At 37.3% G+C, this 14,844-nt stretch overlaps 1 protein-coding gene across 2 annotated transcripts in view; it reads right to left on the bottom strand.

Annotated features, from left to right (window-relative positions):
• Positions 1-852: 852 nt before the first annotated feature.
• Positions 853-14,844, bottom strand: part of MBIP (MAP3K12 binding inhibitory protein 1) — a 24,084-nt gene continuing 10,092 nt past the window's right edge. The window contains exons 5-9 of one of the 2 annotated variants that reach the window (XM_004376501.2): positions 13,858-13,923; positions 13,298-13,450; positions 9,514-9,611; positions 3,704-3,742; positions 853-2,205 (exon numbers count right to left, since the gene is read on the bottom strand). In XM_004376501.2, coding sequence (XP_004376558.1) covers positions 2,098-2,205; positions 3,704-3,742; positions 9,514-9,611; positions 13,298-13,450; positions 13,858-13,923 — 464 coding nt within the window. In that variant the 3' untranslated portion in view covers positions 853-2,097. The remainder of the gene's footprint in view (positions 2,206-3,703; positions 3,743-9,513; positions 9,612-13,297; positions 13,451-13,857; positions 13,924-14,844) is intronic. The other variant, XM_012555597.1, reaches the window with a different exon arrangement.

Genomic DNA, 14,844 nt, shown 5'->3' with positions numbered 1-14,844 from the left:
CTGAATAGGATGCTGGCACCAGACAGTAAGTACTTACTGAAGTGGAGAGAGGACTCCTCTCGAGAGTACCTCAGAAGAGCAGGTCTGAAGGACAAAGAAAAAAGGAAATCCTCCTAACGGGCATGTCATAACACTGCCAGACATAAGAGCTTATTTTACTGCCAAGGGAGTCAAGAAACAGACTCATGGTTTCTTTCCTACCTCCAAGCCAACCTCCTCTCCTAATTGGTAATTTTTATTGAAGTTTTTCCTACTGTATTGCTGGTGTGCTGGTAGTAAAATGTGTCATTGTACCTAGAGGACATGATTCTGGCAAGATGGTGACCATGTCTCAATTAGATGGAGACTGCCTGGTGAGTGGGCATTTGTAGCTGCACCTATCTAATACTACAACACTGAGGCAATTCTACCTTGAAGGATGAGTTTACCGGGCAGAGATGAAATACAGTGGTAAGACAGTGGAAATGACATACCCCACATCCAATTCTTGGAAGTGATTCCAAAGCCCCCTTTTTACCAGGTGACCCCATCTTCAAGGCTTCTACACACAGTTGTGCAAGGTGTACATTGCATTATTCTATGAAGAGGTCTTGCCTCATCATTCTGCCCAGTCAGTTTCACTTTCTGAAGAATTTGAAATAAGAGATACAAAGACTGAGGTAAACAGCAGTCACTGGAGTTGTCAGGTTCTACAGAGGTGGGTTCAGAGTTTGCACAGTGGAAGCTCAAAGGCAAAAAACATGCATAGGCAATACAGGGTTGACAAACCACATGATGTGGGGAGGCAGAAATGAAAAGGCCATGGGTCAGAACAGACTTGAAGGCAACTGGTTTGGCCTTTTTTTGGGTGGGTGGGCAGGGGTGGTTTAAGAGAAACCAGTTCACAGAGAGAGATAAAGTGAATGCACAGATGTGTGCATGTAGTAAGGAAAGAGGAAGAGGGACATACAGACAGAGAGGGAGAACAGAAAACAAGGAGTAGGGGACCGGGACAGAACTAAACACAGAAAGGGGGAAGGGATCCAGAGCCAGTCAAACAAAGAAAGACACAGAGAAAGATTAGCTGCCAGGTGACTTTCTAGATCCACAATGCCCAGCTATACTTTCTGCAATTAAGTTCCAAACTTCTCATTCTTTTTTAACAACTCCCCTTTTACAAATCATTTTAGGTGGATTTCTGATTTTTGCTATCAGATAATTCTTGATCTCAGCAGCTACTTCATGAACAATTTGCTACAAAACTGTAGCTGCAATTAGTATTGCCACTATAGCAGTATGTATACATACTGCCTAACATCACTGAGGCATTGTGAAAAAGGTAAGGTTCTCAAAGGAGAGGCACTATAATTTGTAACATCTTAACTACTGCCCAAAGACAGATCTGGTTTTATACAATAGTTATAGCTAACATTTACTGAGCACTTCCTTTGGGACAGTGTTGCAAAAGCTGAGCATGTATTAATTCACCTATTCTTTGTAATAACCAATGGAGTGGGTCTATTAGTATCACCTCCACATATAGACAAGGAAAATGAAGCACAAAAAGAGTTTAAATAACTTACTCAAGGTCACATAGCCAGTAGGGGATAAAACTGGAATCTATGTACAAAACAATCTATTGTTTGTTTACATTAAAATTGTCTGACATTTGAAAAATTAAAAAAAAAAAGTTTTTGCATTTAAAATTCATTTCAGTTAGTAATTTTTTTTTGAATGACTATTACATGCAAGGTACTGATTTAAACTAATAAATTGGTAGGCTGGTTACATATGTAAAGTCCTTTTAAATGTCACTATCAAAATAAATCTTCCTTTCTGTGATCCACAAATTAAAAAAAAAAAGCACTTTTAAATTAAGTTTTTTAATTTCCAAAATACCTCCTTTATAACAGAAGGGAAAAAAAAATTCTGTAGTGCTATTTTCAGTGTATTCACTATTTCTAAACTCAATGGAATATTTGAAGATTACTGGCTACAAGTTGAACTCATCTGAAAATAAACCTTAACTTCACAGGGAAGTCTACATTGATAATTAATTACAGTGTAAGTTACACAGATGTATAAAAAGGGTAAAATGACAAGGATGAGAGGAGTTTTTCATGGAAGGTGGTGAGTTGCCATGGACTCTGCTTCTCTTGATTTTCTGAGCAGGGCTTGTTTGAGGGCACTAATCTTCTCATCAAGTTCAGCCAGTGAATAGTTCTGCTGTAAATAATAAGAACACAAACTGCTGAATAAGACTCTGAAGTGTCTTCATGCAGATAAAGTGCTAAATGAACTATAAACATTTAAAACAATCAAAGAGCATGGTAAAATGTTTTCTTCCCCCCTCATGAGGATATTTTTAGGTGGAACAACTATATATGATGACCATATCCTAAATGTAAAAGCACAAAAACATTTTCTTTCTTTCCTAATAATTAAGCTCTCCTGGACCTTTTGTAATTTGAAAGGATCACAAAGACTTTTTTTTAACTGATTATTAAATTGATAGTAAAAAAATTAAACTTTAAGATTAGTTTAACTGCTTAAAATATCTAGATATTCTTTGTTGATGGACCAACTTCAATTGATTGCTTCTCCTGGAAAAAACTGCTGCTCTCAAAAATTTACAGTAAAAAAGAAAAAATACTACTCTTAAACAATAAACGAGCCCAAGACAACTTTTAAACTAACTTTAAATTTACATTACCACCATTAAAGGCTAGCAAAACCCTCCTGATTAAGATTCAATTATTCAATAAAGTGTAGTACTTTGGACAGAGGTGGGCTGAAGTCAACCTCTGCCAAATACGGAAACTTCCTTTACTTCTTGTTGTGTGCTGTTGAGTCAATTCTGACTCATAGTGACCCTACAGGACAGGACAGAACACCCTCATAGGGTTTCCTAGGCTGTAATCTCTATGGAAGCAGGTTGCCAGGTCTTTTCTCCTGTGCAGTGACTGGTGGGTCTGAACTGCCAATCTTTCCGTTAGCAGCTCAGTGCTTTAAAACACTGTGCCACCAGGGCTCCTTCATCAAGATTCAAATATGTAATAAAGTGTAGTACTGTGGACAGAGGTGGGCTGAAGTCAACTTCTGCCAAACACATTTTTTTTTACTTAGATGCTGCTAATTAGTAGTGTTGGCAAAGTGGGGGGAAGGGTTGTATTACTTGAGCACTTATTATTTTTAAGCATTTTGAAATTGCTACATTCTTTTTTCTTACTGTGTTTTAGATGAGCAAATTAGTTTCTCATTAAACAATTAATACACATATTATTTTGTGACACGGGTTGCCAACTTCATGACAACATGTCAACATTCTCCCCTTCTCAGCCTTGGGTTCCCCATTTCCATTTGTCCAGCTTTCCTGTCCCCTCCTGCCTTCTCACCCTTGCCCCTGGGCTGGTGTGCCCATTTAGTCTCCTACACATGGCTGAGCTATGTGTATTATTTATTTTTTATGGGCCTGTTGAAACTGATATATTCTAAAGCAGGGTAAAGACTTTTACATTTATTTGGCCGATCTGAATCACTCCACAGTCTTGCATCCTTGTAACAGAATTATGCATCTAATTCAAGTAAATTAATTTACGGTGTCCTTTTACTGAGTCCTAAATCCAGGGTATGAACTGAAGTAGAAACTTTTATTAATGTGAAAGGTATAAAACTTATCAAACTATTTCAGAAACCAAACTAAAAATGCAGTAACTTAACTTACTTGAGGTGGTTGAACTTTCCTTCTTTTTCCAGAAAAGTTCTAGATCAAAAGTAAAAACAATGGTTAAGTAATCAATGCTTACAAAATGTAAGCATCAAATTTTCTTCATAGACTACCAAATACAGAGAGCTTTTGAGAATGGTGACAGAAACAAAGCACACAAACTTACCAAGCACTGCCTCAACTGACATCTAGCTGCTTATGTTCTGACAGACTCCAAAGATGATATAAATGTATGTAGTAGTAACATTACAGCAACATGCTGTTCTTGGTAATACGTATAGTAGTTTTCAATTAATTACCAGCTTCTAATGGGGATGAGTGATTGTGGAAACAGGTGCTCTGGGAATATTTTAGTTTCCTTCTTTTTTTGTAACTATCCTAGTATAATGAGTAAGTGAAGCAGCAATAGAAAAAGGAAAAGAGAATTTGGTATACCAAACGGTGAAAACACACACACACACTCCCATACTCAGACTACAGTGGCATTGTGGTCTTCTATGCAAGCAGCTACTGGAATGCTGATCCAATCCCAAACGACTGGCCTTATCAGTGACTGGAATGGGCATGAGCCCGATTCTGGTTAATTAGTAAGAAGTCTGCTGGAGGGGAGCTTCTGGAAAAAGTTTCCTCACTCCTGAGAAAGCCCTCAGAAGAGAACACTTCCCTTTCTCTGGACATAGCTGAATATGGACAGGACATCTAAGAGTGCTGTAGCTGTCTTGACATCTGCCTAGGGAAGAAGTCAACACCAAGCAGAACTGAGAGAGGAAAGCACCCAAGTCTTTGACAACCATGATTTAGCCAATGAATCAATAAACCCCGAAGACTGAACCTGCCGTTGGACTTCCTATTTTAGAATTTCCATACTGCTTAAGCCAGTGTGAGCTCAAATTTCTATTACTTGAGGCTGACAACATTCTCACTGACAAGCTGCTGGGCCTTTCAAAATTTGATCTAACGAGCTCTTTCTAGATCGTGTTCTTAGTTTCACACCACCACAATGTTGGAACAGCAAACTAATAAATCAGATACAGAAACTGAAGCTAGATGGCAGAATTTTCTCATGTGCATCTCTGACCATTGAGACGTGAGTTTATTAAAACTCACATTTCCCTTTGTGTCAAAAGGTGATTCAAAGACAATCGAGGTATTCCTCTTATCAGAAGTTATAACAAACGGGAAATCACTAAGTCTTGAATTTTTAAACATGGAAAAAGAGCTTAGGCAAATATGCTCCTTCCTTTGCTGGATACCTGTGGTGGGGCCTATGGGCAGAAGGGCTTAATGTTTAATGTGGTCACTACTCAGTCTCCTTTCCAAAGAGGTGGCTTTTTATACACCTGATGAAAATACACTCCCCTTGTTCTCCTAACAGTTTAAGCTACAAAATACTCCATGTCACTGAACAATCAGATTTTTACTGTACCAGGAAGCCAAAGACAGAAATATCAGAATAAGAAGGATAAGGACATCAATGACTTAAACTGTGATCTTTGGGGTTTACTGTAGGGCTGAACAGATATTTTGACACATCTATTGTGGATATACTGGACTAGCTTTAAAATTTATTTCTTAAGTATAAGGAAATCTCGGTATAAAATGTAAGAACTTTAATAAGCTTTGGTAACTGAGAGAAAATAATCTGAAAGCACAGCAAACTAAAGGGACAGCTAGACAGAAAATTCAAAAATTTCTCTTCCATTATTTTACTTTAGCATGTAATTTATAGTTACATTTATAATATTTGTGTCCTGATGAAAAGGAAATTAAAATGCACACACACAAACACACAGACAGGTCCAGGGAACTCCTGCTTTAAGGAAACTCGAGAGTAAGGAGGTCTCTTCCATGGCCAACCCCTTCTCACTTCTAATCAGTGGCAAAGGGCCACTGATTCGATGGATGCAGTGTCTTAAATGTTTTTTCCTTTCTAGTCCCAGTGCCCCAATCCAGGCCTTCGTTTCTCTCTGGCTTGGACACTGACATGTTTCCTAGTTTCCTTGACTCCAACTTCTCTCCAACTCAAGACTTCATAATGCCTGCTACTAGACAGGGACCTTAATTACAGGTTTTTCTCTCTTCCTCAAAAACTTAATTGTGCTCCGATGTCACTGCAAGTACAAATTGCATAATGTGACTTTCATGGTCCTCAAAATGTGCTTAAATCTAATTTTCCAGCCTGATCCACCTTCTACCTCATGCTTCAGGCCCACCATGCACTTTCATACACAGACAGCCTGTGCTCATGATGTTGACTTGGCCATCAGTGCTTCCCTCCCACCTTACATCCTCTTTAGAACCAGGAGTTACCATTACAGATTAGAGTGAAAATGCCACCTGGTTAGTTCAAAAGTCCAAGAATTAACTATCCACCAAGTCCTATCTGTTCATCTGCACATTTATTTGGTACCTACTAAATTCTGTGTGTTCAAAGGTAAACAAGACACAGCTCCTACCCTTGACAGGTTCAAAATGTACTGTGAAAAGCAGATATATAAACAAATAATTATAAGTGATAAGTGTTAGAAAGTGAACAAAGTGCTGTGGAAATACACTTGTGAAGCATGTTACACTTTCTGTTTTCAAGTGTCGTAATTTAAAATAAGTAATTATTTGGAAATACTCACAAAGATCATATCCTTAAAATGGTTTGTTAAGCTGTGTCCATGAATTTTGAAAACATTACCACATTTAAATCTCTGTTTAATTTAAGGGTGAAGATATTTCAACCTAATACATTAAAAGGTCCAACAATTACTAACCTCTGTCATAATTCCTGTTTTATATATATTAACATTTTTTGGAGTTTTATGTCTGTTTCACAGAATGAAAAGAATTTTAATCTGGCTTTGTTTTATGAACTAAATACAACTTGAATCTTTTTTCTTTAATGTTTCCCTTTTCATGTTATGCTTCAATGTTATCCATGATGATAAATCTCTACCCAACTGTCAGAAGCTCTGCCATACTTACAATTCGTGTATATGTGAATCTGGATAAACACATTTTAACAAAAATCTTTTCAGAGTTCAGAAGTTCAATTTCCAACAAAAGTTCAATACTTAAAAAATTTAATGGGCCCAACTTTCCCTTACTTCCTAACTTAAGAAGCTAGAGGACTATACTACATGTGTAGTCTCTCCTGTCCACGTCTGAAGGATATCGACTATTATGCATTACCACGTGAGGATGGCAATAGTGCTGAATAATGTGCTATGTCCTCTATAGGGTGTGTGTTCAATTCCTCTCATGTGCAAGGACAATCCTAGAGATCGCTCCATTCCAAGCGAAGAGTATGGCTCCTAGAGATGGCTCATCATTCTATTATGGAAAGGTGAGGGCGAAATTGTTCCCTTTGGGCCTGTGCCATATATATTTATACACCTAAAGGACAGTCAGTCTGAATGTTTAAACCTTTTCAGTGTTTTGTGCTTCCTTGTACTCACTATTAATTTGGATATGTCACTTCTAATACTAATCCACAAGTGATTTTTCTAATCATATACACATTAGCAGTTTTAACAGATTTGGAAATACTCTTTTAAAAAAAGCACTAGTTTTATCAGATTGTCATTATCCATCCTTTTATGAATGACTAATATATCCAGGATGAGTCTCTGTTTACACTTACAATGCCTCCTGTCCCTGAAGTTAGGCAGTCACCAAGGTTCAGACATCAGGCCTCTGACAGTCTCAGTGTTCTTACCCACTATCTCTACCGCGTAAAGGTTTAACTATCACCTCTACACAGACACTCCCAATTATCTCATGTCTAAGTCCTGTATCTCTGATATTTCTATCTGCATGTCCTGCGATGACTTCAATTCACATTTCTTCCCAAACAACTCTCCCTCCAGATTTTCTTGTTTCTGTCAATGATGGCATCTAATGGTATCATTTTCCCAACCGGAAACCAGACTCCTCCTTGCTCTCTATCAGTTTCTATACCCAATCAGTCATCAGTATATTTGTCCAGTTTTCTTTCCTATCGTCTCCCGCATTAATCTTTTCTATTCCCACTCTCCTGCCCCTAGGTCAGGATCACACTTCACATCTGCACTAGTATAATATTGTCTCCTTGTCCTTACTCTGTCCCTTTCGTCTATCTCCCACACTAGTATTAAACAAATCTTTCTAAACACAGCTTTCACAAGTCCTTTCCCTGCTCAAAAGCTTTCAATAGTTCCCCCCTGCCTGGAGAGTAGACTTTAAACTTCTTGGCATAGTATTTAAGGTCCTCTAAAATCTAACTACTACTATCTTTTTAACCAAATACTCTAACCTATGTATAACAGATCCCCCAAAAATAATATTATGATTTGAAGGTCATGTTCTTTTGTTAATCAAGTATAGTAATAGTTTTATGTTAAGCTTTCATAAATTAGAATTAGAAAAGAGATTTAACAAGGTATGAATTTAACTACAAAAATAAGTTTTCCTAGGGATTACTTAATGAAAAGAACTTGAATGTGAAAAACTGAATGTTAGATTGTTGCAGGAAAAGCCATAAAATTTTTGTAACATTTTCTAAGACATTCAAAGATTAATAAAATCCTAAAAGTGGAAAGACATTTGTAATTATGTAGTCTAACCAACAAATTTTCTAAAATTAGACAACTGAAAGGCCAGAGGAATTCAGTGACTTATCTACATTTATATGGCTATTTCACAGATGGTTTTGGAAACTAAATAAATGAAAATAGCTAGTACTTTACTATTTACTTATTGTGCTAAGTGCTTGGTTAGTATTATCTCATTTAATCCTTGCTTCAGTCCTTAGTAGTTTCAAAGGCCTCATTTGACATACCAGCGAAGTAAATCACTAAAACCCTTTCTCGGAGTTTCTGATATTTAGGACTGGCTGCCCACTTGTTATGTGACTTGCCTTCTTCCTCTGGAAATACTTCTTTTCTGTACATCATACCAATCTATGACTTTGGAAAGATTGTTGCTATACCTAAAATGAATTTTATATATATTTTTGCCAGTTGACTTATATAAGTCCATGCTAATATGAGCAGGGAAACAACTTTCTGTAATTTTTCAGAAATAAGAATCTTAGTAAAATCTCACTTTTACATTATAGTTCTAACATGTCATTGCTAAAAAAAAAAGAAACCTCAGAAAAGGCAGGTGTTACATATAATCACCTCAGAAGACTGAGGAAAATAACACAAGGAGCTCAAGATTGCTTGTCTAAAAACTGTGCTGTGCCAAAGAAGATATTACCAAGCACAACAGTGTCTTAATGTCCTTAGAAAAAGAGGTAAGAATGAATCAATGAATGCATAAAATGCTAGAATTGAGCAATTAGACAAATACAGAAGTCTTCGAAAAGGCTGGTGGTTAAGGTAAAGGACAAGGTAGGGTGGCAGCTGGAGGTGTTTGTTTGTTTAGTATGGAGAAATGTGAACATGTGTATGAGCTGAAGGAAGAAGTCTGTGAAGAGAGAGGGATTAAAGAGACAGAAGGTATAACTGACAGAGCAAGGTCCCAAAGGAAGCTTTTGTGTTACAAGATAGCAAGTTCACAGCGACAGAACTGACCACTATCCAGGATGACTTATGCCATGAAAATGTCTTAAGTTTCAGAATCTGGGTAATGTATAACAACAGTACCCTTACTTTAAAAATCATGAGTATGTAATATAATATTCAGGTAATCTCCCTGCATGAAACTGTGTTCATTCATCTCTGAATTATTAAAGCAGTGTTTTGCACACAGATCAGTGAGTGAATTGTTATACAATAAAGATTCCTAAAATAAGACTATATTTTTATTTATATTTTAAAGATACTTATACTCACTACAGCTTGAAAATATTCTGGAGAGATGCCTTCCAATTCAAGGATTTTATCCTCAAGTTTTTTAATTCTCTGATAAATGTCTCTTGGTACTGGACCACCTAAATACAAAAGAAATTTTGAGATACTATTGAATAATTTCCTCTCACAATTTTTATTCTTAAAATACCATGCAAAGACACTTACACAAAGGAATGGAAAATATTTAAACTTAAGAAAATTAATGAACAAAAGTAAAATTGCATGAAATCATTAGTTTACATTTTCATATTGTACCCTATGGGACAGATTTATTTTATATCTTCTCCCCAAAACCAAAAACACCAAACCCGTTGCCATAGAGTCGATTCCGACTCATACCTCCTCCCCAAGCCTCATTTATACTTCCTATATCGAAAGGCGTTTTGTTTTCTGTTAAATTCATTTTATAAGATATTGAAATCGTTCCTAGATAGAACAATTTGTATTTCTGATAGGCTTTGGTAGTTACCTGGGAGGAGAAAAACGCATAGTGACAACCGACAATTCAGTTCAGTGGTTGCAATATGTCATATTTTCCTCAACTTATATTTCTCCCCATATGCCTCACTTTTCCTTCAACTTGGAAAATGTTAAAAAGGGCTTTTGACGGGGGAAGGCAGATGGTAAATTAAGATCACTCAAATTTCAAGTTTATGATTATATCTAGAATCCTTTCATTTCTCACCACCACCACTGTGACCATTTGGGACCAGACCACCATCTCCCACACGACCATCACAACATCCAAACGGGTCTTCTTGCTTCTGCCTTTCTCCCAAAGTCTATTCTCAACGCAGCAGACAGTGATCCTTTTAGAATGTTAAGTCAGATCATGTTACTTCTCTGCTCAAAACCTTCCGGTACATTCCCATTTCACTCAGACTTAAAAGCCAAAGCTCTTACAATGGTCTATGTGGCCCCACACAATCTGAACATTCTCCTCACACTCATGTTGTTCCAGCCACTCTATTCTGTTACTCGACTAGGCCAAGCTTTAGCACTTGCAGCTCCCTCTACCTCCATATTCCCAAGGCTTGCTGTTGTCAACTTCAGGTCTTGGCTCAAAAGTTACCTTATCAGTAAGGCCTTTTCTGACTAAAATCCACTGCCATCGAGTTGATTCCAACTTACCAGTCCTACCACCTGGCACTCCCTGCCCTCCTTATTTTTCTCCATATCATTACCACCACTCGACCTTCCGTATATATTTTATTTATTGTCTATTTTCCCACCCTAATGTAAGAACAGCGAGTTTTACCAATTTGTTCGTTGGGTATGGCTGTGCAGTTTGGGCACCGCACAAACCTAGGACATTCAGATGTTAGTTCACAGACTACAGTGCCTGGCACATGGCAGGTACTCAGTATTTACTGACTGAATACATGATTAGACACTCACTATGTAATTAAAGAATATGGGCACATTTTCCTATCAAATGTTTCAACTCGACTTGTTAAATATAAAATTCTAGAAATAAGTTTTTTAAGAATGTGTATTTTATCTCAGGACCTTGTTTTTTCTTGTTCTGGAATATGGTAAAATGAATAATTTATCCATTTGACTTTTCTCTTGCTGCGCACTTTGCCTAGAATGCCCTCTGCCTCATCTCTGTACCTTTTAAGACCCAGTTCAAGCTTCACTGTGTCAATGAAGCGTTGCCTGAACCTCTTCACGTGGAAGTTCCTTTGTCCTCCCACCACACCCTTCCTTCACAGTCCCTTTAACATGTCACTTCATTATTACTATGCCTCTCTCGCCTACTAAACTACAAATTCCTTGAAGCCAGAGACTGTAACTACATCATTTTAGTATCCCTAATACCTAAAACAGTGCTTGGCACATAGCAGGCATTCAACAGATACTTGTCAAAAAAATTAACTACTTCATACTACTAGAAACTTAATAAATCAAATGATTTATATAGTTACATTTTAAATTCATCTACTTCTGGGGGAGGGGATTAATTTTTAGTGCTAATCTCTCATTACCCTTGAAGACTTACTCATTCTCTTATCTTCCTCCAACTCCATCCAGCAAACACTCCAGCTAAACTAGACTCAGATATTCCCAGAACCATATTTTGTGTTCCTGTGCTTTTTGCAGATTCTGTTCCCTTTTTGGAATGTTTTTCTCCTGCCTGCTGGAAAATTACTACTAATCCTCCAAGGTCTCATATGTCATTTCATACCATCCCTTGACCTCCCTGAGGTCTCTGTGTCCTAACTTTGTGTCTCAAGTGTACTTTGCAAATATCTGAAAAGGTGAAATGAGCAACAGTTCATTCAACAAACATTTGAGCAGTTGCTTTGTGCCAGGCACTGCAATGGGCACAAAGTAATGAACATGACAGACACAGGCCTTACTCTCACAGACCTTACTAGCTACAGGGAAGACAGACATTGAGAAAACAGAGCTGTGATAACTGTTATAAAGGAGGGCAGAGAGTACCAGGTGTTATGAGACTATATAAAGGGGAACCTCCACTGGTCTGGAATGAGGAAGGAAAAGCATGGGTAAAGGCTAAGACAGCAAAATGAGCGGGAGGTAAGAAGCCCAGAGATGTGGCTAGAACTACAGGTATGGGTCATGCTATTTAAAATTGCAACCCCCTCCCACCCCAATCTCCTTTCCCAGCTCTTGGTCAAGCTGCTTCTATCCACAGCCCTTCTCCTCTAACATACCATATAATTTCATTATTTATGCCACCTGGCTCCCCCAACTAGAATTTTTGTTCAGATGTATTCTCAGCACCAGAAGAATGCCTGGCTTATGTAGTAGGAGCTTAATATCTATTTGTTGAACAAATGAATAAATACTAAGTTTGGCAGGCATTTAAGGGCAAGAGAAAACCATTAAAGACTTTTTAGCTGGGTAATAACGAGATCAGATTTGAGCTTGAGAAAAACCCCTCTGGCTATAGAATAGAGAAGGAAGTCTAGTGCTGAAGAGATCAGTTAATATCCTTCCATCAGTCGAAGGGAGAGACCACAGTGGCTTCACTAGAGTAGCAGCAGTGCAGGTAGACAGAAGTGGAAGATCTGAGATATTTAGATGACAAAATCAACAGGACCTGGTACTATCAGAAGGGAGATGCACATTTTGTAGCCAGCTAAGATGAAGGTTTGAATTCCAGTTGTCACTTACTACCTTGGGTATGTAGCTTGAGCTATGTGAACTTCAGTTTATCTGTACAATGATAATAGCACCAACACCTCAGAAGGGTATTACCAAGTATTAAGTGAGCTGACACATGCATAATGCTTTCAGAGTGGCTGGCATTTAGTATTGTTCAATAAATGTCAGTTCACTGCACCTCCAGCATTTATTTATTCATATGCTTAATTTCACTGAGACATTCTTGAGGACTAGGATCACATTTCTCAACACACTGTATCTAGCACAGTGGGTGGGTGATAAGAATGAGAAGTGGTCATGGTAAGTTATGAAACTGGTAACAGGAAAAAGACTATGTTAGTTTTCCACTGTGAATTCAATACATTGAGAATATCAGGATCTATGTGGAACTCGCTCCCATCCTAACAGTGCTCTCTCAATTTGAGAAAGAGAGAGTGAAAGGAAGAAGAGCATAAATAAGAACTGTAAATTCCTTGAAAGCAGGGACAATGTTTTATTCATTTTTATAGCAACTAAAACAATGTTTTGTACATGACAGGTGTTCAATGACTATTTGGTGATTAAATGAACTGGAGTTTCTTTAACTACTTGCAAAGGTACATTATGGGGCACCACCTAGCACTTGGCTTACCTGTCTGCAATCGCAAGTGAGCCTCAATATTTTGCAGTCGTTCTTCTACAGCCTGATTACCACAATCGCGAAGCATGCTGTTAGGGTTATGACCTGACCCTTGAACTCCTTCAGGTCTAGTCTGTGGTCCATATGTATTCACAACTCTAGAAACTAAGGTAAGAAACTTCTGAGCTTATGTAAATTTGCATTTCAAAAATCAGAAATTCTCTCTCCCTAATGTTATTGCTGTTCTGTGCTGTAGAGTCAATTCCGACCCACAACAACCCTACTGGACAGAGCAGAACTGCCCCACAGGATTTCCAGGTCTTTTCTCCCACAGAGCGGCTGGTGGGTTCAAACCACTGACCTTTCAGCTAGCAGCCAAGTACTTAACCATTGCACCACCAGGGCTCCTAACAGTATTTTGTATTCTTTTCATAAAGACCATCTAACCACAAACCCAGGAATAAAGAAAAGCAAGATTTATTTTGTTTTAAAATAAAAAGAAACTATTCCATTTTGCTAATAATCTAGAATAAGCTTCTGCCAGTGATGATGATATCATGTTGTGTACTTACCCTTTACATGACTTTTAAATCCAGGGTAAGGGGTAAAAACGGCATCAGTTCTTGCACAACTATTTTCTGTGGAAAATTTAGATAATAATTTTAAGTATATTCTTAACTTCACATGACTGAGACTTTGATAAACTTCCAATGGTTCATATTAACATAATACAATATGAGAATATAATTTTAAGTAATAGTAATTAAATGGTCATCATCTACAAGATAAACTTTAGTGACTTCTTCTGCCCTCTTAAAACTTATTATATCTAATCTTCTTATCTAATTTTCAGATTACATACACGAAAGCCTCGAAATTTAGTGACATCGTTTAATTTTTAATGAAAACCAGTATCTCTAAAAACCATCTTGACCTCTGGAGAAAATAATTTATATATTATAAGAATATTTTAATTATAAGCCAAAGACATTATACACTTCACTTCATCTAGAACAGAACTCATTATTTTTACTGAAATAGCTTTTTTAAAAATCCAGCATCTTTGATATTACTTGCTGATCAAACCAGTGAACATCTAACAAAAACTACATATTTAGTACCTTTTTATTTCAGAACTCCACACAAAAAATATTTTGAGACCTCAATTATAACATACCTTCCCATTTTACCTAGACTTCCAATGGTCACTTAAAAAATCCCTAACCACAAAAGCTGTCTACCTCGGTCCATCCTACCCCTTTCAAAAAACTCCAATTTAGGAAAGAGATGTTGTGAAAATTTGTTCCATTTTTTCCCCAAGCTGAATAGTGAGTTTTTTCAAATTAGGTATCAATAAGTAAGTTTATATAAAGTTCATAGAAGAAAAAAATAGGACCAACACTTTAGCCCTTAATACATGGCATTAACAGGATACACACATAATCATCAATGCACAAAACCCAATAGATAAGCTAGATAACTGGGATCTTCTAAAAATCAAACACCTATGCTCTTCAAAAGACTTCACCAAAAGAGTAAAAAGAGAACCTACAGACTGG

This window comes from Trichechus manatus, unplaced genomic scaffold (genome assembly GCF_000243295.1).
Source record: "Trichechus manatus latirostris isolate Lorelei unplaced genomic scaffold, TriManLat1.0 scaffold00043, whole genome shotgun sequence".
In the NCBI taxonomy this organism is placed as follows: Eukaryota; Metazoa; Chordata; class Mammalia; order Sirenia; family Trichechidae; genus Trichechus; species Trichechus manatus.
Note: the sequence above shows the minus strand (reverse complement) of the source record. Positions and strands in the feature narration are given on the sequence as shown.